General features: G+C 38.4%; 1 protein-coding gene across 1 annotated transcript in view; it reads left to right on the top strand.

Annotated features, from left to right (window-relative positions):
- Nucleotides 1–23867, top strand: part of PRKAR2B (protein kinase cAMP-dependent type II regulatory subunit beta) — a 154854-nt gene that overhangs the window by 108646 nt on the left and 22341 nt on the right. The window contains exons 3-4 of the mRNA XM_067564459.1: nucleotides 7094–7146; nucleotides 8389–8472. Of these exons, the coding sequence (XP_067420560.1) occupies nucleotides 7094–7146; nucleotides 8389–8472 (137 nt within the window). The remainder of the gene's footprint in view (nucleotides 1–7093; nucleotides 7147–8388; nucleotides 8473–23867) is intronic.

Raw genomic sequence — 23867 nt, 5'->3', positions numbered from 1 at the left:
CCACAATTTCTGCAGCAAAAAAGTTGGTAGCAGTGCTGTATGACCAGATCAAGAAAGGAAAGGAGACTCACAGAGACCTGAATTGCTTGCGCCTCAATCTATTAATCAAAAAGGACAAGTCGCTTGCTGAATTCCCACCATGTGAGGACAGTTTTGAAGAGCATGTTAGAAGAGCATCTTGGCAAACAAAGATTTGGATATCTTCGCACATAGGTAAACCGGATATTGGATCACCATTGCAATATGAATGAAAAACATAGATGGTGAACTACTTCTTGTATTCTTCAAGGCCCAATGACACCTGATCTTCTGAAAGTCCTTATTTGTGCAATAACAGAAGGGGTTGCTATGCAATCAACTGTGTATGTAGTCAGAATAATCTTCCTGGCACAGAACTGTGTACATGTCAAGTCAATGAAGATTGTGGTAACCCATGCACTCTTGACAGAGATCATAATGATGAACAAGATCAATAACCAGGCCAACATATATTATTCATAAATATTGCAGGGCAGCTCCATATTCATTGCAGGCTTCCTTGCACAGACCATCTTCAGTTATCTCCCAAACGTCTTACCTAGCGCTTGCCTCCTTAACCCTTTCTTGCCACAAAAACAAAATTTGACAATAGCTGGCAAGTTTTCTCCTCATTTCCTTCCTTCCCATTTTCCATCTTGCTATTTCTTCATATCAGTCTCTGACTATGAGGCCTCGTTCTATTATCTGCATCTGATCTCTCTGATCTATTGATCCCATCACTTTTCATCTCCTGTCATTCTTGGCTGCTACCTTCATCCTTACCTTTAACCATTTTCTGTCTGCTCACTACTTTCCTAAGCTTTCAAGCATGCTCTTATGTCAGACTTTAAAAAAACAACTACAAAATATCAATTTATTTCAGTCCCTCTAGACACCCTAACTACTGCCTCCCTTTTGTCTCCAAAATCCTTCTAGATATGTTAAAATGGTATTTGTCTATCCTAATTGTTGCTGACTTAGTTCTGCTGGTAGCTATTGTCTTTCTTTTCTTGACTTATGTGATTCCTGTGCTTTCTTGGTGCTTCTCCTACCTTGCTGACTGCTCTTTCATTTAGCATCTTCAGTTCATCTTCCGCCTGTTCTGTCTCCCTCCTTGTCAGAAGGTTCTTTCTTGATCTCTTCTTCTCCCTCTACATGTTCTTGGTGACCTTATCTGCTCTCTTAGTTCCAGCTGTCCCTTTTATGCAAATAATTCCCAAATTTACTTTAGTTCCAGGTAGCCTGTTTTGCATCTTACTGCCTCTGACATCTCTTGACTGTCTTGCCACAGCCTTACACGTTTTCTCCAAAAATAAACATTTTTTCAACTATTTGTCCTCCATCTCTTTTTCTTTCTATTAAATTCATTGTCCTTCCTGTCTGCTAGACTTGTAAACTCATTGTCATCTTTTAACCTTCTTTCACGTCCCCCATATCCAGTCTCTCATTAAATCCTATTGTTATATATTGCAACAGCACATGTACACACACACAAAAAGTGCATCTGTTTTTCGTCTGTTAAGCCAATGTGCCACACTCCAGACATTTTATAATCTAGATTAAGACATGACATGAGTGGGATTAAGAGGAAGTGAGGATAGGTATGGCAGAAAAACACATGTGGTTGCTTTTGGTTATTAATGTGAATGTCAATTTCTGCTTCCTCTTTACTGTAACAATATTTACCATTACCTCACTGTCTCCTCCCTGACATCCTTGTTAGTTGTGGATAATTCTATTGCTAACTCCCTCATAAGTCATTTGTGGGTGCTTAGCACTTCTGAAAATCAGATCACTCTTATTTAGGTGCCGAAATATGGATTTAGGTATTGAATGTTAAGCATGCAGGTTTGAAAATTTTGGCTATAGTAGTTTTGTAGTAATTGGTTAATTAGTTTTTTGTTCTATTCATTAAAACATACTTCGACATAAAATACAGTGGAAATTATCTAAATAGTTTGTTATAAATGTTTACATTGTTCATTAAATCATTATTGTGGCACATCCCAAAGAGACATGGTCTCTTTGCAAATCAAGCACCACTTTGCTCCATTTCTGGAAAGGACTTATGGTGGCCTGGTTGTATATTCAGTTTATGTCAATCACTGGCAATCTTGTTGTGCCACCAAAGCTTTTGATGCCCACGTGATAGTTCAGTAAAAATATTTTAAATACTTAAATTTAAATTAAAAATATTTTAGTACTTTTTGATTTTCAATTATTTCAACCCTTATATGATATATAGTATACGTTATGAAGAAAAAAGAAATGTTTCCGACTTGCCACAGAATATGTTGTGGATAAAATAAGCTACTGTTACCACTTAACAAATATAAAATATATTTAATAATGCATATGTAATAACTGAGGCATACTAAGTTAGAAACCTGAATATCTGGCATTCCAATTTTTAATTTTTCAGTAATGTAGTATTTGTGATTCTGTTTAATAAAATGTTTTAACAAAGTTGGTTACAATCCTGATTATTATTTAAATGAGTGGGATTTAGTGTTGTGAAAAAGGAAATGAGATTTAAAGGGGTCAAATAATATAAAAGTTGTTATTGATCACCTACAAAACCAGGATTTTGAGTTAATACTGTATTCTGAAAAGTTACTTTGAATAGAAGTTATATTCAGCATTTATTCTCTCAATAGCTGCACATTAAATTTGCTCATTTACAAGTAAAACGATGGTTTTTCTAATTGCAAATCTTGCATATTCAAATTAGGATCTGAAAAGCATGCTGAGATCTTGCTGGTTATGAGTAAACTATTAACAAAGATTCTGCAGTTGAGTTGTATAGTCAATGATTCACAAGGTAGAAATGAATCCAGCTCACTCTCCTATAGCTGTTGTTACTCTGCATTGTTAGCAAGAGTAAAGCGTAGACATAAAGAGCTCTGCATTTGCTTAGAAATTGTCAAATATTTCCACATTTCAACACTGGTTGTTCCAAGTAGCTCATAGTAATGTTGGGAACTGCTTAGACTGCCATGAGAATGGGGGAAAAGTCATGCAGTTCAGCATAAAAGTAAAACACTGAATGTTGATAAAGACCATTATTCACGAAGAGGAATCTCTATATCTGTCTTTTTTTCTGGTGAAGTTCTTGTAATGTATTATATGGCCATTAGGCTTCTCTGTTTTGGGATGTGTCCTCTGCACAAAAACTTCTTTAGAGGATTATTCATGAGAAAAAGAAGCTGCAGTAGAACTTCTAGAGAAGATAAAACTGACCGCATTTATTCCCCATATCTTAAAGTGTGTTCTGCCTAGAAATTTCACTAGAAACGCTTTCAATTTCCTTTTCTATCTGAGATAAGCACAATTTACTTCCTCTGACTTGTTCGCCTGTCCACTGACAAATGGTGGATAGACTCTTCCCTCACTTCCCGTGTCTTTGTAGCATGCTTTCTGATACTAGACATGCTACTTAGCATACTGTGATGAGAGCAATTAATAAGACTGATGGATAATTCTGCAAGTATTAATTAAATCATAATTTTGCTATGGAATGAATATCTGCTTGTCTTATTGAGAGAGTGCAAAAAGTATATCTGTATTTAACTGCTAGTTGTCTATTTCAAAACAAAAAAAGAAAAAAAAATTACTTTTGGCATTACATTGAGCCAAAAGCACCGAGGGAGCCAATCCGTTGAATAAAAAGGTGCTGTGTTTGCTGTTCTTTCTGACCATAACTGCATTCTAAGGCCACTGCCCATGCTGCCTATCCACACACCATCTTGTGTGAGGAGTCATGGATTGCTTGATGCTCTTATACACCAGTAATCAGCTAGAACCTTTTATATGATGATGTTGCTGCCTTAAATACATGTTACATAGCACTTCTCAACCTTTATTTTATAGAGTTATTTCTTGATAGTTACTTTATACAAGATGCTGAGTGATAGGTTTGGTGAGTGATAGCTCTTCCATTACACTAATGAGGCTCTGGAAGTGTGAAATAGGCTTGAAAAGTTATTGTTATAGTTTTATTCCATAAAATAGACATAATTTTAGAGACTTTCCTGTGCAATTAATTTTATTTTAACTAATGAATTCTTGTACCACAGTGTTTAGAATCAGTAAATAAATTATATTCATAGTACTGTGAGCTCCAACTAACCACATACTTTTGAATAGATTAATGACAAAGTATGTAAGAGTGTGATTTGTGTGTGTGTGTAAATTAAAAAATCCAATCTTGGCAAAGTGAAAGTCAGAAATTGATGATAAATATTGCAAGGATTAAATGTAAGCTGTAAAGGAAGTATATTTCCTACTCACAGTGTGGAGTAGAAAAGTTATTAAAAACTATCAGGGTGATAAACCATGAACTCTTTCTATTAATTTTTTTCTTGTGTTTGCAAAGTATGTATAGATTTAGTACTTAGCAATGGTGAAATTAATGTTGACTTCTCTCTCGCCATATGTTCAGTGTAATTAATTACTTGATTATATATTTATATATATGGTCTCATTAATTATTTAGTTATTGAAGTCTTCTTAATTTTTCAGTATAGCAAGGTGATGAGTAGCTACAGTATAAATAGTATTACTTTTTTTGTGTTCTGAGAGTAACTGAGCTATATATTTATTGTCATTTAGAAATTGATTCATTTCTGAAGTAATTTTATTTCCATATGTTTTTATAAGATAGAACATAATGTAAACAGTGATCAATGAAATTCTTTCTGGATTTCACCTTAAATGAATGGATGAACCATAATTTACAAAGCTCAACTCCTCCTCCTGGCAATGCAATATATTACACTTGTATTCAATTCCCAGTATGTGTGATGTTGGTAGTGTTAGTCATTCATATTTTCTTTGGTGTTTTTTTTTTAATCCCAGCCTTGTTGATTTATTCAGAGTTCTGTGTGTTCGTAATATCTCTCTCAGTAAATGAGCTAAGTGATACAAGATGGAACACAATTGGAAGATTTAAATAAACATAGTTTTACTTTGTCAAACTAAACAATGAGAGAAAAATGGTGGCTGTCTGTATTATGTTTTCTTTTAGTATTGGCATGGTAATTATACATACTGTGCTGTATCACATGAAATTAGGAATGCTTAATAGAATAGAATGGCTAATGATGTGACTATTACCAGTATGAAAATCTGGAGCGAGCAGTAATAGTGCATGTGAATATGATAAAAGCATTACATGCTTTATAACCAGGAATGTCAGATGAGCTAAAAAGGAAAAATGTGAAGGATGAAATACCACAAGTAATACAAGCTAATTAGCCATGGATGGAATGACAGATGCCTAGGTATGACATGGTCAAAAAAGAGCTGGAGAAGTGTATTCTGATCACAGATAGTTGTATTGGAATAATAGTGATGAAATGTGTAACCTGTCTGGAGTACAGAAATGTATAACATAAAGAACCTTTAACGCTGCATGAATAACTGTAATCCCATAGGACATAGTCAGAGCTGATTTGTTTGTATTGGGAAATCACGATCTCCTGATCATAATGGACTATTCTAGCAATTTTTCTGTAGTGACACTTTGTGATACCAGAGCATCAACTGTGACCAGGCACTTTAAAGCCATGTTTGCACTCATGATGTTTCAAGGACTATACTAACACAATGGACCACAGTTCAATAATAGAGTATAAAATGTATGAATTTCAGTATGAGATATCTAGTCTTGAAATACCCACAGGCAAATGAATTAGTAGACTATGGAGTCTGTGTAGTGAAGAAGCAGCTCAAATAAGCAACTGATGGAAAAGAATTGCATATTTAGTGTCATTCAACTACAGAGCAATGCTTCTGCAATGTTGAAAACCACTGGCTGAACAGTTATATAATAAACAAACACATACTCAATTACAAGATATGAGACCTAACCAAAGGAAGACAAATAGCTCTCTAGTTCTTGCAAAAAGATTGACAAATCAAAATTATAACAGAAGAACAAGGCCTTTATCAGTTAATAAACCATAGATTCTGCACTGTCCAGAACAAACTACAGTGACTAAAAGAAACATCACATCATCCATAATCAGTTATGACAGAAAATGGAAACTATTTTATGAAGGAACCTGCTAACAACCTAAGAATGAACATATAGCAGGAAGGAGTGAAGTGAGAACAGATACACCAAAAGGACAAAAAAAGCCTTAATGCTTCAGGTTGTGTGGAGAGGCTAAAAAGATTATTTAAAACATAGATGAGCCTAGATTCAGTTTTCTTCTCAATAGCTCTAGAAGGCTGTTAAAATGTCCAAAAAGACTGACTGAGACCTGTTGATATGGTGATAATAACATAAAAGATATCAAGTTAAATCAATGTTTTTGTTAGAATCTGTTAGTGTAGAGAATTGGGGGTGGGTGGAATGGGAAGTGTGTTTATACCTTAGCAAGGGATGTATTGTGTTTATACATTCTGCAGGACACTATGCAGTACCGCTTCCTCTTGAGTCTCTAACTCTCTCACACACACAGACAGAAACCAGTTGCAGAGAGTGAGACAGAACTTAAAGCCATGCTAGATTTACAGCACATCAGTACTGTTTACCTTGAATTATTTTTAACTAAATAAGTTACCCTAAAACCTGCCTCAGTCATCACTGAAATATTACAGCTACCATAATACTATTTATAATATTTTGTTTATTTAGAAAGACAATATTGTGGTTGTTCAGCAGATTTAAAGTTTCCTTTTTGTGAGCATATTTCCACTTATTTTGGAGCCAATCCAACTCCTAGTAAAATCAGCAGGAGGCTTTCCATTGACTCCATTGAGAGTTGTATCAGGCCTCTTAAATTATTGAAACTGTCAAGTTTTATAAAATAGGCATTGTAGGAAGTTTGTAGGGTGCCTAGCACAGTGGAGCTCCACACTTAGTTTGGGTCTTTAGTGTAATATAAATATTTAATAATAATGTGCTTCAGGAAATAGTAGCTCTTAACAGGATACGAATGGAGAGAGATTAGCAATGACTACAATTCAGTACTGCACATAATGTGTTTCCTATTATTATTTCTGTAAATGCTTATAGAATATGTTGCTTTTTGAGAATCAGCTTAAACTCTTCATTTTTTTGTTTTAGTATGTGCAGAAGCTTACAATCCTGATGAAGAAGAAGACGACACAGATTCCAGGGTATGTAACTTATTGGGTGAAATGCTTACCTCTCAGTTCTCAGACATTAGAAATAAGAGAAAAAGGTGACTGTTGATAGTAATTATGGAACCTGTGTAACTATTCTTTTTCAGTATTCTTTGACAGTATATGATATGAGGTTTTGTTCCAAAGGACTGTCATCCCTTTAACTTCTGTACTAGGTCCCTATGTAGGGCCCAATTTTTAAAATATGAAAAAATGTTTTAAGTGATCTTCCCTGTGATAACTAGTCTTTTAATGAGACATTTCTTGTTAGATGATATATTTGCCCAGAAGGCCCTCTGCTTTTAAAGTACTCACTTAATGTCCTCATAATTTTGCTGTTGTATCAATACTTTCCCAGGGGAAAAATATACAGTAAAATTGCACAGATATTTTCTAATTTAGAAATGAAATACTTGTTTGTTTGGATTAACAAAACTAATACTTTTAACAACTCAATAAGTCACTCCTTCAAAGGTATTACATTAATTCTGGGTATAAAGTAATGCAAGTATGATTTTGAGGGAATTTTTAAAGCTGTGCCTCATCTCAGTTCTGATTGTTTGTAGTATTTTAAAAGTAATTTAAAAGTGATACCTTACATATGGTGTCATAGCTATGATGCTTCATTACACCTTTTTAAGACTATGAACGAAACAAACAATTTGGTTGCCAATCGTGGTATTAAACTGGGATTGGTCAGTCTTCTTTTCTAATTTAGTACATCTCTAGCTCACTCGGATGCTATAAAGTTTGTTATCTACTGTGTGAGAATCTTGATGTGTTCCAAAGTGTTGGAAAATGATATGGGATATACTCATGGCAAATAAAAGACATTTCTAATGGGGAAACATGACTTTGGAATTATATATTACCCCAATATGTTTGAAGCATAAACTGAGAACAATAGAATCTTGTTTTATATAACATTTGAACCCTCAAGGTATCCCACGAGGGTTTGCAAAAATGAATTAGATGTTAGTGGTATAGCAGCTGTATAAGCACAAAGAAATTAGTGGTGCTGTCCCTAATACTGCAGTGTAAAGCCTGTATTGGGTATGTACCCACGTCCTTATTGTTTTGAGACAAGAATGCTGCTAAAAGTGTCATACTGTTATATAAAATTACTTAGCAGTGTTAGTTCAGAGTTTCAGTTACGTGCTCATTTATGATGATCATTTTTAAGGTTCTGCATTGAGAAAAGAAAATTAAACCAGGAAATTCTATTATATTTTTCAGATTATTTATCCCAAAACAGATGATCAAAGAAACAGATTACAAGAGGCTTGCAAGGACATTCTTCTTTTTAAAAACCTAGATCCGGTAAGAGATTATTTATAGTGAGCAGTATTAGTGCCAATAAGATTGGATTCAATTAGAGTTTGGTATAGACATTCTTGCAACGAATTTAGGTCTTGTACGATGATAATAGATTTATTGCTGCTTGCCTTGAGCTTTTTGTAAGCTGTATAGATGTCCATTTCACAAAAGGAAAAGCATTATGAAAATTTGTGAGGTGTGTACAGCACAGTTCTTTCCTTTAGTGCCAAGTAACTTAACACTGATATTGGTGAAAGTGAAATACAGTAACATGATTGTAAAATGTTTTGCCCATTCAGAGGCTTATTAAAAACTGTTTTAAGAGACCAAAAAGTATTGATACATATAAATGCACATCAATTAGTTACAAAACTTTAAGAAACTTGCTCCTGCTGTTTGTTTTATAGCATCCAAAAGTGTGCTAAATGCCTCACAGAAACCTAATAAAGCAAGGTACCTGCCTCAAAGAGCATACAATCTAAGGCCTGGTCTTTGCTATAAAGTTGGCGTGAGTTGCCTAACTTGCCTTACAATGACCTAATATGCATGTATCCACACTCAAATTTGTATCCTGCCAATATAAGTGCCCTGTTACAGCAGTGCTGTAATGCCACCTCCCCAAATGGCATTGAGCCATGATTGATGTAATGTGACATAGATCACACAGAGTCTACACTCAACCCTAACAGTCCTCCAGCAGTTCTTCCACAATGCTTGACACTGACTGCTCTGGTCACAATTGTGAACTCCACTGCCTAGGGGTCATGGAAACCAGAAGCACCCCCCACCCTTTAAAAACTACTGTGTATTTTTGAAATGCCTTTTCCTGATTGCCCAGCTTGACGAGCACACCTAGCACCTTTCCCCAGCTACATGCTCCTGCCTAGAGTAGACAAAAGGTATTGAATCTCCTGGGCCTGTGGGGAATAGCTACAGACCAGTCATAGAAATGTAGACATCTACAAAAAGATTGCACTGGGGATGTAGGCAAAGGGGTGTGACAGGGATCTGCAGCAGTGCTGCATCAGAGCAGAGGAATTGCAGCAGGCATACCGTAAGGGTAAGGAGGCCAACAGTCAATCTGGTGCCAAGACGCAGACCTGCTGCTTTTACAATGAGCTGCATGCCATGTTTGGTCGAAAGCCCATCAGCACCCTGCAGACCACCATGGATACCTCTGAGGAGCCTGAGACAAACCTGCCATGAGGAGGAGGAAGAGGAGCGACAACGTGGTGCAGGGCAGGGCAGCTCAGCTATGTGTGAGCCAGGATCTTTTCAAGACTCTACTACAGTCTAGCCCAGTGGTTCTCAACCTATTTACCTTTGTGGGTCGTACATGCAGCTCTCTATGTGTTATATGGGCCACATCTGCACAATATATGTACTACCTGTATGGCCCTGAGGATGTCACATGGGCTGCAGCTGAATGCAGATCAGGCCACATGTGGCCCATGGGCAGCAGGTTGAAAACCACTGGTCTAGTCAGTCCTATCAGCCGAGCATGGACAAGCCTGATCCAGGAGAAGGAAGGTCAGGTAAGTGTGTGCATGCATTTTTTCTTGCAGTGCTTAAATATGAAGATGGGTCCTGGCGGAACCCCAAGTTAGCAGGATGCAGGTACCTACTTTTCATTGTTTTACTCGTATGAGAAGAGGTGGAGGTACAACAAACAGAGATAGTTATCTGCTTTTCATTCCCCTGTAGGGTTAAGTGGGGCTGGGGATGCAAAGCAGTTTGTTTATGCACCTAGGAATGTTCCTTGTATCCTCCTGAGAGATCCCAATGAAACTTTTAGGGAGGATTCAGAGGGATGATAGCCTTTTTTCTTCCTCTGCGGTAGCATACTTTCCCATGCCAATCTGCAATGAGTTCGGCAGGCACCATTGCAGGAAACAGGCTAGCGGCGTATGGGCCTGAGTGACTTCTGGACATCAGCAGCAGCTGTGTTCTCTGTGCCTTTGTACACTTAGGAGTGAGATATCAGCTAAAATCACCACTTCCTGTGAAAAATAGTGCCAATATTCAGAGTCATTGCCATGTACTCATACCCATGGAAATAGGGGCTGTAACATTATTGTTTTGTGCAACTAAACAATTCCCTCCTCATCCCTCCCACACCCCGGCAGGCCATAAGCACCCTCGCTGTGGCTGGAGAGCTTTGCAGAGGTGCTCCAAAGCATGTCAGTAAGTATGTTTTGTTTAAAACTCTTATGGGAATAAGAGAAGGGAGTTCTGAAACTTAACTTTTGTTTTCCATTGGGACTGTAAATACAGTGACACATCTGTCTGTTTTATCTATAATTGCTGCCCCCTCCATATCTGCGGAACTGCCTTACTCTGATAAGAAGAAAGAAGCGGACTAGGAAGGACATGTTCCCTGAGATCTTGCGAGACAGTGCTGCATTAGACATGAACAGAGGGCCTGGAAGATGAATATAGGAGACAGCCTTGAGAAAGAAAAAAGCAGAGAGGAGAAAGGCATAGAAGTCCCAGCAGGAAAAGGAGAGGAAGATGCAGCAGGACATAAAGGGGCTTCTCAGGCAGCAAACACAAATGCTGCATTCTTATTGATGTACGGGTCCAACAGTCACGGGCTCGCCTCCCTCTGCAGTCAATGGAGAACTCCATTTCAGTAGCTCCCTACGCCCCCCAACATTCCACATGGCATCATGGACCACATCCCTACCCTTACCGCTTCGCACTGAGGAAAGTAAGGAAAACCACAGCTTCACATACACTGACATTTGAGAGCCAAAGCTGGCGTGTGTTTGGCAGAAAACAGAATGAAATGGACAGTACCATTCTACGTTTAAAGTTCTGTTCTGTTAATTGATTTTATGAGTTTGAACTGTACTGGTTTTTAATTGTACATTATTGTTTGAACTCTTTTGGTGCACAATAAATTTTTATATTTTGGAAAAAAAGATCGTCTTTATTACTTCATAACGTATTCTACAGAATGCCTAGCGCTACTCAAAGCACAACTTACTTGTAATACAACAGTACCACAGAACGCATTGGTTCAGTTAAAAGCACAGTGTAATAATTACAAATGTCTAGCAAGCACTGCATAATTCATAGGTTCATTAAAAGACAGTGTGATATTCAGAAGTGTACTCTGAGCACTACATAATTCCTAACAACTCCCAAAATTTTAGGCCCAAGCAGGGCACTGTCCAGCACAGCACATTATTGTGGCTGACTTTTAAGTGCTCTTTCAAGGCCTCCCTCAGCTGCATAGCTTTGCGCTGAACTCTTCTAATGGACCTTCAAACTCAGCAGACAGCTGCTCCACCTCCACCCAGGCAGCAATTTTTCCCCTTTTGCTGCAGATATTATGCAGGACACAATAGGCAGCTATAACCATTGGGATATTTTTCTCATTGAGATCTAATTTGGTAAGTAAATACCACCAGTAACCCCTTAATTTGCTGAAAGCACATTCAATAGTCATCATCATCTGCTGAGCCAGTTGTTGAATCTTTCCTTGGCTCTTTCAAAGTGGCCAGTGTTCAGCTTCGTGAGCAGGGTGTAGGCGGGGTCCTCCAAGATCATTGTTGGCATTTTAGCATCACCAGTGGTAATCCGCAACTTGAGAAAAAATGTTTCCTGCTTGCAGCTTCCTGAACAGTCTTGTATCCTTAAATATGTGAGCATTATGCACCTTTCCTGACCAACACACATTGATATCAGAGCTGCTGCCCAGTTCGTTGGTCCCCAGTCTATAGCTGTGCATGGGATTCTTCCTTCCTAAGTGGAGGACTCTGCACTTTTCTTTGTTGAACCTCATTAGATTTCTTTTGGCCCAATCCTCCAGTTTGTATCCTATCCCTACCTATCCTTGCAGGGTATCTACCACTCCCCCCAGCTTAGTGTCGTCCGCAAACTTGCTGAGGGTGCAATCTACCCCATCCTCCAGATCATTAATAAAGATGTTGAACAAAACCGGACCCAGGACCGACCCCTGGGGAACTCCGCTTGTGACCGGTTGCCAGCTAGACATGGAGCCATTGATCACTACTCGTTGAGCCCTATGCTCTAGCCAGTTTTCTATCCATTTTATAGTCCATTCATCCAACCCATACTTCTTTAACTTGCTGATAAGAATACTGTGAGAGACTGTATCAAAAGCTTTGCTAAAGTCAAGGTATATCACATCCACCGCCTTCCCTACATCCACAGAGCCAGTCACCTCATCATAGAAAGCAATCAGGTTGGTCAGGCATGACTTTCCCTTGGTGAATCCGTGTTGACTGTTCCTGATCACCTTCCTCTCTTCCAAGTGCCTTAAAATGGATTCCTTAAGGACCTGCTCCATGATTTTTCCAGGGATTGAGGTGAGGCTGACTGGTCTGTAGTTCCCTGGATCCTCTTTCCTCCCTTTTTTGAAGATGGGCACTACATTTGCTTTTTTCCAGTCCTCAGGGACCTCCCCCTGTTGCCACGAGCTTTCAAAGATAATAGCCAATGGCTCTGAAATCACCTCAGCCAACTCCCTCAGCACCCTCGGGTGCATTGCATCTGGCCCCATGGACTTGTGAATGTCCAATCCTCCTAAATAGTCTTGAACCCGTTCCTTCAGCACTGCGGGATGTTCGCCTCCTTCCCATTCTGTGCCACCCAGTACAGCAGTCTGGGAGCTGATCTTGTCTATGAAGACAGAGGCAAAAAAGGCATTGAATACCTCAGCTTTCTCCACATCCTCCGTCACTAGGTCGCCTCCCTCATTCTCTAAGGGGCCCACACTTTCCCGAATCTTCCTCTTGTTGGCAACATGCCTGTAGAAACCCTTCTTGTTCCCCTTCACGTCCCTTGCTAGCTGCAACTCCAATTGTGCTTTGGCCTTCCGGATTTCATTCCTGCACGTTCGAGCAGTGTTTATATAATCCTCCCTAGTCATCTGACCAAGCTTCCACTTCTTGTAAGCTTCTTTTTTGCGTTTAAGTTCACCAAGGACATCTTTGTTAAGCCAAGCTGGACGCCTACCATATTTGCTATTCTTTCTGCACATTGGGATGGTTTGCTCTTGTGCCCTCAATAAGGTCTCTTTAAAATACAGGATGCACTGCTGACTGGATTTTTAATCCATGTAGCTATAGCAGATACAGTACAACTTCAGTTATGTTCAATGCCTGTTTATTATCTATTAGAAATTTCTTCAAAGAGTCCCCTTGAGATAGTTACCATATTTATTTTCCTGACTTGAAAGGAAATTGAGACTAAAACATTATTTTGTTCATATAGCGTGTTCATGCCATACGGTACTTAAAACATGTGATACTAAGATTATCTAGTTAGAAGGGTCATGAGTGACAACTTGTAATGTTTTACTTGACCTGGAGAAAAGCATCATATACTGTTCTAGGGAGACTTTACTAACAATATAAAAAGTACTACTCTATAGGGCTTTGCTGTCTGTATTTCTTGTCTGTGCTACTATTACAGTGTTACTGAGTTCATACACATACAAACACACACAATTTTGTTTTAAAATTTATTTTAAAAGAACCACTGATCTTAAGATACATCAGTTAGATGTGAACATAAGTAGAGAGGTAGCAATCCATCTTGCTTCAAGAACCAAACTCCTGGGTATAACTGAGCTCTGGGAGCATACAGAGTTAGAAGCCCTGCTAAGCAGAAATTGCACAGTTCCACAGCTCTGTACCGCCAGTTTGACTTCTATATAAGCTGCATCACAAAAGTTGAGCTGCAATTTTGGCCAAAAAACTTTTCCTACAGGGCCACGGCCTCTTTCAGCACACAGAATGGATAGTGGGACTGCTCAGGGAATGAGGCAGTTCAAGACTTTTTTTTTTAATCCCCAGTATTCCATGTGTAACTCATGCCTAATGTACTACACCTCATCCAGGTGCTGGACTGAGTATGGGTTTTTTAAAATTTCCTCATGGCTTGTCTGTTGTGGTCCTCACAGTAGTGCATGAGTGCTTCACACACATGAATGAATTCATCTTCACAACATCTCTTTTTGAAGTAGGGAGAAGTATTATTACCCCCACTTCTTACTTCTATACTATATATAATATTTTAAATTTAGATCTCTGCATAAACCTCTGTTTCTTTTCTTTCTTGTGCAAGTTCTGACTCCTGTGAGCTAGTGGTGGTTCATTGTGGTGAGATTTGCTACTGTTTCATTTTGTATCTGTTTTATTGTGCAAACACACCTGGAGCCAGAGAGGCATATTTTATGTATGTTTACATCTAAAGTCTCCCAAAAAACTATGTAAAAGCAGTGTTGCAAAGTCAAGCACTCAAAAACTAGGAGATGCCAGAATTGAAATTTCCCATGCAATGTTAATTCAGCCACTTGTTCACATACATAGTGATACAATCCTAATTACATAATCCTCCACTAACTTTTCCACAGGACTTCTACCTCATTCAGACCAAAAGATAGATAATGGTTAGTGAACAAGGCAATAGTTAAAACCAAATACTGAAAAATGTTCAGTATATGTGTGGCCCATGTTTTATTTGCTTCATGCCATCCAAACACTGCACTAAATTTGGAATTTATTTCCTCATGGGCTTTTCTATGGCAGTCATCACAATAATGTAGACTAATCCTAAATGTGCTTATAATTATACATTGTTGTCTTAATCCAGTTTTGAAAATTTGGATATATGGGACTGCATTAAGTGATTATTTTATTCTCTTCTACCTAAAGGCACTAAAAAGTTAAGAGATGACAGAGCACATGGTCTCCAATGTATCGTGGATACTTTTATTTAGAAGTTGAACAAACTGTGTGCACTGTGGGCATACTTGCCAAATTTACTAATTAGCAAATTAAGAGGCATGACTAACAGCCACTGGAAAAGTTGTGTTTCGAAGTCTGCATTTACTGCATTATCAAGATTTCTGCAGCCACTCCTTATTTGGAAAACTCTGCAAATTCTTGCTCCCAGCATATTTTTTGCTGAGTTCTAGACCATCAATTTTGTACAGGAGAGCATTTTGAAATCACTCTGAAGATGTTGTTCTCATGAATATTTCAATGCCAAATGCAACAGGTAAATTCTGTTCTTGCAATATGAGATCAAATATGATTTAATTTGAATTGAACAAACAATTTTGCCCCAGTGTATAAAATCAATTTATGTGTTAGAATGATGAAGTAAAATGGCTCTGACTCACTTGAAAATAACCATGTAGCTGATTTGCATATTGTGTGAATAGAGAGCTAAGAATAAACCCTATTTTTTTCAGTAGTTGTCAGTAAAATGACAACCACCTACATATTGAATGTTTCCTTAGTTCTGTGCTATGAGGTTATAATTATAGGGAATGATAGATTCTGATTGATTAGAAAGACAGATCTTGTATGTCATGAGATTAGGAAGAGTGCTCAAAGGTATTGTTAGACTGTGTCTACATTAGACATTTTTCTTGTTAAAATTTGCCACAGTTGGTACCTCCTTACAGCTCCAGCAGTGGTAGCGCTACAGTGGACTGTCCACCAGCACTTATATTGTCTAGCCCTGCTTAGAATAGGTGTAGATTATACAAATACCTGTAGCCACCAGCAGCCTGTCTACACGTGTGTTCCCACTAATGGTAGCAGTGGTGGAAAATTTTAAGAGGAAAAAAATCTAGTGTAGACAGCTTCACTGTACTACTCTCTTTGCTGCCATCTGAAGTCTGTGAGCCTGATTGATCTCACCCTGGTGTAAATCAAGTCTCTCCACTGAAGTCAGTGAATTTGTACTGGAGTAAAACAATTGTAACTGAGCCAATAATCAGGCTTTTTTCCCCTTATGTATCCAGGCTAATTATGGATGCTCATATACATTATGCTTTGGAATAGGGGGTAAAGTTACTTTGTGAATTCACTGCAATTTAACTAGTCTTTTTGCCTTCCGATGAAAAGCCAGCTGTAACAAAGATTTTGGGGAGAAGTACATTAGCCACAACATTTCAAACAAAGAAAATATGGACAAGAACTAGAATATTCAAGTCCTTTGTGTCAGTCAGGAGTCTTTGTGTATGAATCCACTATCAACTATGGATATATTGCTAGGAAAATCTGATTTCTTCCCTATCCCTTAGTGTGAAAGGAATGGCAATGATTCTTTCTCTGTCAAAAAAAGGTATTTTTTTTATTATTCTAAAGTGTGCTGTCATGATAGAAATCCATGTTTCCAGTCACTTTCTCAAAAGTGTTCTTTTTCTGACTGACATTAATAAGCGTACACTCAGTCCAAAGTGTAATTATTTTTTAAAGGCTTAAGAAATTCCATTGATTAATATTAATTATCCAAATATGAAAACTAGCATTATATAAACAAACAAAATAATTCTAAATAATTTCAAATGCAGTTTTTCCTACTCAATCCATTTTGTAAAAGAGCTTCAAATTTGGCACGTACATAGTTCTCAGTGAGGAATCTGTGCTTTTTGCTGTGTTTAAAAAAATATTAAATAATGAACTGACTGTAAGAGTTGTTAATTGCATGTACATGTTTAGTACATTATTTTCCTTAATGAAATTTGTCTAATTTAAATCAAATCTATCATATTTGTAATACTCCTGGTATTGTAGTATAGATTAGCAGGATGCCTACAGCATTCCATATAGGCACATGTGCACACATTTAAATAAAAAGCTGCATCTGATAACACATAAACAAAACAAACACTAACTACATTAGAAAAAAATATATGGTAGCAGAGCACTCAAAATTAGGAATAACCAGAATTAAGGTTGCTTATATCTATGCATTATGATGGTACTAATTACACAATCACATACTGTTGTTCCCACAAGGCCCATGTTACTTTTACTGCGCAGCATGGACAGTGCTTAGAGAATGAGGCAGTTCACCGTTTTTTCCCCCCAACATTCAGTGTGTGACTTCTATGTTTTATGTACTACCTACCATCCAGTGGTGCACTGAATATGGATATTTTAATGAACTTTTCTGTTGTGCTTATTACGGTAGTGCCTGAGTGCTCACATGAATGAATGTGAATGAATTCACGAATTCACATGAATGAATTAATCTTTATAACACCTCTTTTGAAGGAGGGAAAAGTATTATTACCCCCACTTCACAGATGGTCCGTGTCAGAATCAGAATTGGAATTAAGTTCTTGTTTGCAGTCCTGTACCTAGCTGTCTAGAATACAGTGCCTCCAGGCAATTTGTTTAGTGTCTGTGTCCATGTTCCTATCTTTAATATGGAAATTATCATACTACTTACCTACCTAATCAGAGGGGATACCAGTACTTTTGCTTTATGCAAAAGCAGTTCTCAATTTGTTGACACGCTTTCATATGTTGAATGGGGTGGTATATAGGAAAGGCAATTTAAAATAAATATGTGGACCAGTTGTCAGAGCAATGATACTATATGTGTGAACTCATCCTCTGGATCAGCTATTGAGGAGGAAAGTTGGACAAGGAGAAGAGACATAAGTACTGCATAAGGAACTAGCTGGATGCCACATTCAATGTGCATGTGCTTTTTTGCAGAAATCTGTGTAATCTGTTGCATGAACTCAAGGATATGATAGAATTGTTGAATTTAATATATCTTCTGAATCTTGAAGAGAAAAAACAGGTTCAGTTGCAAAGCATCTATCTAAAGGAAATTAATCTACACAGACAAGATTTTTCTTGGCAAGACACGTTGAAGACCTCCAATTTCTAAATATTCAAACTGAAACCTGAGTTCCATCCATACATTTCTATATTTCTACTTGAGATTTGATTTAATTGAATGTACCGCTTGATACTTCTGACTCTGTATGTAGGAGGAAAAGTAAAATATTTGTTGTAGTATTGTGGCAGAGTCCAAAGCATATTCCTACTAAACACAGACATTTTAAATTTAAAGCAGTTAAGCAGGGACCAAATTTTCCCATAAGGAACAATGAGTCATGTAACCTTTGTCTTTTCTGAGTTTAGTCAGAACCTTTGCTACCAGTTAGGATCTCTTTGATATGAAGAAAAAAATTGTCTGTTGCTATTGTAGTCTTGTCTTGGTTTCTTATGCAGAAAGTTCTTATGAGCCTTTATCAAACTCCACTTTATCCCCAAAGAGATTCTCTTTGCCTTAAGGCAAGACTTCAGGCTTGTGCTGTACCTTTTGCTGTGTCTGCTAATAAGATGAAGTCCTATCACTGCAGCATCATAATCTTTGAGATATCCCATCCATTACCCAAACCCACAAGTAATGAGGTTGTTAGCATGTACTTATTTCATCTGTGAAAGTGCATTGGTGGACTTGTAGACCTTCGTACAGGTTTTTAATTTCAGTTTTCCCAGGTAGTACTTGTAATTCCCAGGGTACGGGGCAATCATCTTGGGGAACCAAAACTCTCCAACCAGATTCAACATTCTAGAATCATGACCCATGGGTACTGAATTGTGTATCTAGCCAATGTTGGGGTTTGACTGTCACAGCCTATACACTATCACTATTCTAGGGGGTAGAGGTTAGCTGTGAACCAGCATTGGGAAGAGGACCGAATCTATTGATGTAGAACACAGCTACAGTTTATTTAGGACTTAGACATACCAGTGTAGTAATTCAGCAGATAATGAAATGACAGAATTTTGCTCTTAAATACATTAAATCACCTTAAATGCTTTAAATACTTTTTACAAATGGAGATGCTATTTTTTTCTTACATTGTTGAAATAGGATCTGATGACTAATGTAGTTGCTGGTCATTATGCCTTTCCAGCTGGCAGGTAACGTGAGGCTGAATACTACAGAACTTTGAGCTCAGAATGTTCTAAACCAAAATCTTGCATGAAGCACACTGAAGATATATTATAACTACATATGCTGTACCTTCAGAAAATATGAATAGCTCTACAGTTAAATAAATGTGTTGATGTTGAGTCTTTTCCCAAGACATCGCTTAAGAGTTTTAGTCTCCAAGAGTCAGGAGCTATTATAATACACTTACCTTTTAAGAAAATGAAATTACTTCCCTGTAATTCTTGCTCAGTGCATATTATATATAGATAGCCTCCGATCTTCCCATACGGTGTGGAACATTATTTATTTTTACTGTTATGCACAATAAAGGAACTGAGAATTAGAGGCATTTGAGACCATGAAAGTAGTAGATGAGTGCTAGTCACTGGTGAGGCATTTTGGCAGCTTAGAAATGCAGCTGAGGAGTGTACTTTTCAACTGCCTGAGATAATTAAAATAACATTACCTCAGTATTTGCAGTATTCCCTAGGTGTTCCCTATATTTAACATAGGGAATACTACATACATCGAGGTATTTACCTACTTATCTATGGCAAAGTTTTAAGGATGCTCATTTCATGTTAATTTCGTTCTGCCCCAATAACATACATACATGCTTGCTCTCTTTCTCTGTGTAATAGAGATATACAGTAGATGTAATATAAAATCCATTGAACTGGTATGAGAGCTGTCCTAACTTTTTAATAACCCATGTGTGCTACAAAATGTATCCTATCAAGAGATTGTGTTATAACATGATAATGACCTGACATTGTCTTGCTTGTGTTGATGGGACACATTGTCTTGTCTCCTTTTACCTCACTGCCCAGGAGATGGGGTTGCTTGGGAGGAGCTGCACTTTTTCTGATTGGAGGATGGAGATGTGAGGGCCAGCTCTCTTTCTCTCCACACCACTTTCCATCTGATGGTGGTGGCAGCTTTTTGTTGTTACTTGTATTACTTTAGCAGAGAGGCCCTTAATGTGCTAGGTACTGTACAGACATATGGTAAGACAGTTCCATGCCCCAAGAAGCTTATAATTTTAGGCAAGACACAATAGCTCAACTGTATCCTATGTGTATGGTGTTGCTCTGTTTTGCTTTGAACTATTTTGCAATATAGACACACGAAACCATATGAAGGACTGTGCTTAACAACTCTTTTTTTCCCCCTAAGGTGGTTTTGGATAGAGCTGTACTGTAGATCATTTTAAAGTGCACTGAGTTACACAATGAAGCTACATTTTAACTAGAAGTGTTAGAAAGGCCAATTTAAAAAATGTTAAATGTGCATGAAAACTAAATCCAAAATTCTCTTTTTTTATCATGGTTTTGAATAGCCCATAAACATTATGATGTTGAGTGTTTTTCAATGCATTCCTGAATACTTTACAGCTCAAGTTCAAATAAACGTTTTTCAGAATTTAATAGCTAATTCATGAATAGATTTTTCTTGTGAACAACAAATCTTAGTAATTTTATACAAAATTATAATTCAGACTGTCACTTTATTAATCTGCTATATTTCTTTATAAATCTACTTATTCCATTAAAATTAAGTGGTGCTGTATCCAGTGTGTGAACTACTACTCACTAACTTCACTAGTCAAGTCCAGGTTTGAGCTATTCAATTGAAACATTGTGCACACATTTAGATTTGCTTCTGTCCCCATATTATCTAGGCACTATATAATTTACCTTTTCAAAATTATTTACAGTGGTTTGGAAACATTTATTCCCATAAATTGGCACTAAAGTCTAAAACACAGAGGAAATATTTTGTCTGTGGTATAGACCTAGTTTTTGTGTATGTTATACTGTATGTGATCACTAAAGGCAAAACTCTATTCTCAGATATTCATGTACAACTCGCGTTGAAGTCCATGGACGCTGTATGCAAGTATCTGAGGTTAGAATGTGACTGTTGAAGATGAGATCTCAGGTGTAGAAAAAGGGAAGGTGAGGCAGTTGAACAGGAATGAAAAGAAATTTAGGTTTTGTCATTTAAATTGAGAAATGTTAGGGCATCCATGAGGTCCAAAAAAAGAGAGGCAGTGATGTAAGCCTGGACAGGGTAAGGAGAAGGTCATTTTAACAGGCATATTCTCATTTCCATGAGGCAAGATTTTAAAATCACCACCACTGAAGCCTTGAGAGTGGATGTGCTTTTGCCTCAGGGATGTGGGGGCGGGGAAGAAAAGGCCAAACACAGAGCCTTCGGGCCATCAGTAGAGTGGAGAAGACACACAGTACACTTTGCACAGCATTACTGTAGATGTCTATAGAAAGGGAAGGTTGAACATAGCAGAGAGCTTTCCTGTAGATCAACAGTTCCCAAACTTTATTAGTTCACATTACGTGCTACCTTCTTAAAAAATTGTTATGAAGTGAATTGATGGAATGTCAAGGTCATGCACCACTGGTGGTACACATACCACAATTTGGGAACCCCTGCTAGATGCCTATAGGAAGAAGGGCATGTGTAATAGATAACATTATAGATTAATAAAAGGAAAAGAAAACTCTTACTTTAGCTGTTGCTTCTGTATATGTTAGATATAGAATCATAGAGGTGTAAGACTGGAACAGACCTCAATAGGTCATCTAGTCCAGTCCCCTGCACTCAAGGAAAGGCTAAGTAATAAAAGGTCATTCCTGACAAGTATTTGTCTTGTCACGTGTAATACTTTTTAAAAGGTAGATATTCATGTTTTCTGAAGGTACAGTAAATGTAGTTATGTGGCAGGACCCACTCACCCCTCTCAAGCGCCCTCTATCAAATATGTGTATGCACCTACACTTTTTTCAGCTTTGTGCTGCTCACGGTGCCTCCCACTGTCTACTGAGCTCGTCAGGTGGATCTTCAGTAACTCAGCCCTGTGGCTGAGTTACACACAGTTCATATGTTAATAAAACAAACCCCTTCCAAGGAACAAGTCCAACAGGGCTTATCACAGTATCCTCGGTTGGTCTCTTCCTGCAGCCCTCCCTGGGTTCAGTCCTTAATCCAACAGGGCCTATCACAGTACCCTGGTTATCCTCCTGGGCTTGCTTCCCAAACTGCCTCTCAGCCCCTTGTGGGCTCTCTCTCAATTTGCCCACACTTTGGTATGGAGCAGTGCCCCTAGGGCTTCCTCCCTGGAGATTCTTTGCCAGTTACCCCAGCTCTCCATCTGAGTCACTCTTTACAGTTCAGTTCGCTCCCCTTCCAGGGTTATTAAAAGTTTGACAAATGCTGACCTCTTCTGGATCTTCAGCCCCTTCCCTAGGCTACTTCCCTTCTCAGGGCTTAAGTCACTCCCCTAGTGGCTGGTGGGGTGGAACCTGGGCCTACCCACTACTCCTGGTCCCGACCCAGGGACCCTATAAGTAGCAGCCACCTGCTGCATCCCTTTACTAATTGCTGTGTTTCCCTGGGCCATTTCTCCTATAGCCTCAGTACCTTCATCTTCACACTTATCTCAGGGCTATAGTCTTTCTTGAGTCCCTACAGCCAGCCAGGAGCACCTTTCTTGCTCTCCCAGTCCCTGCCATCAACTGTTTTGTCTAGTCCTGCAGCCAGCCATGAACATCTTTCTTGCTTCCCTGGCTCCAGCCAGTAGTTAAAGCTGGTCTGTCCTGCAGCTCCTTTTTATAGGAGCTTCCTGGACTCTGATTGACTGCTCCCTCACAGCCTCTCTAAGCCACCTGAAGGACTGGCCTCTACAGCTCTTTCCTGGTGCAGGGTATGGCTTCACATACTAATACACAGAAGATGGCTATTGCATAACTAAATGGGGCATTTCCATATTGAAACATAATAGTTCAGGTGATACTGTGATGTTCTCCTAGTGCAATCTGGACTGGTGAATGGCTGAATCACCCCAATCCCCCACTCCTGGAGCCAGCTTTGACCTGCTCTGCTGTGAGAAGCCCCACTTCTGGGCTGTTCTCGCACAGCCTGCGGCAAGCAAGCTCTCCTACCTGACTGAGTGAGTGCTTCTAGCCAGTCACTCTTTGGATTATACAACAGAATCATCACATTCATACCAGTCCCAGATGCAACCTAGGAACTTCCATCTTACAATGTTCAGTGCTGCCCACTGAAAAATGTATGCTAATATAAGTTTGTCAGTTTAACAAAGAAATTGATATGCACCAGCCTTGTTACTCCAAATAGAGTCTCCAATACACTTCAAACCAAATGCACTGCTTTACGTAAAACAAACAAACACATTTATTAACAACAGAAGGATTTTAAGTGATTATAAGTCAAAGGATAGCAAGTCAGGTTTGGTCAAAAGAAAACAAAAGCAAAATGCATTATAAACTAAACTTAACACTTTCAGCAATCTTACAAACTCAGATGATTCTTACCACAAGCTCTCCCCTGGGTCAGCACTTCAGTTGCTTGGTGGTGTTTGTAAATGGAGGCGGAAGAGAGAGAGAGAACATCAAAATGTCTCTCCTTTTTAAAATGTTCCTTTTCCTTTCTGGGGCTTTGCCCCCCCCCACTCCGGGTCAGGTGACAAATAATGTCCTTGTATGGTTTTATCCATGTCCTGAGTCAGAGAACATTACTTCCTTGTGATTCCAAGCTGGCCAAAGGAAGGGAGGTGACTTGAAAGTCCAATTGATTCTTTGTTTATGTCTAGGCCAGTCCTTTGTTCCGGAAAAGCTGAGCTG

Source organism: Emydura macquarii, unplaced genomic scaffold (assembly GCF_026122565.2).
Source record: "Emydura macquarii macquarii isolate MOO-44397 ecotype Brisbane River unplaced genomic scaffold, CSIRO-AGI_Emac_v2 contig_2636, whole genome shotgun sequence".
Taxonomy (NCBI): Eukaryota; Metazoa; Chordata; order Testudines; family Chelidae; genus Emydura; species Emydura macquarii.
This window is presented reverse-complemented; position numbering and strand designations above follow the sequence as displayed.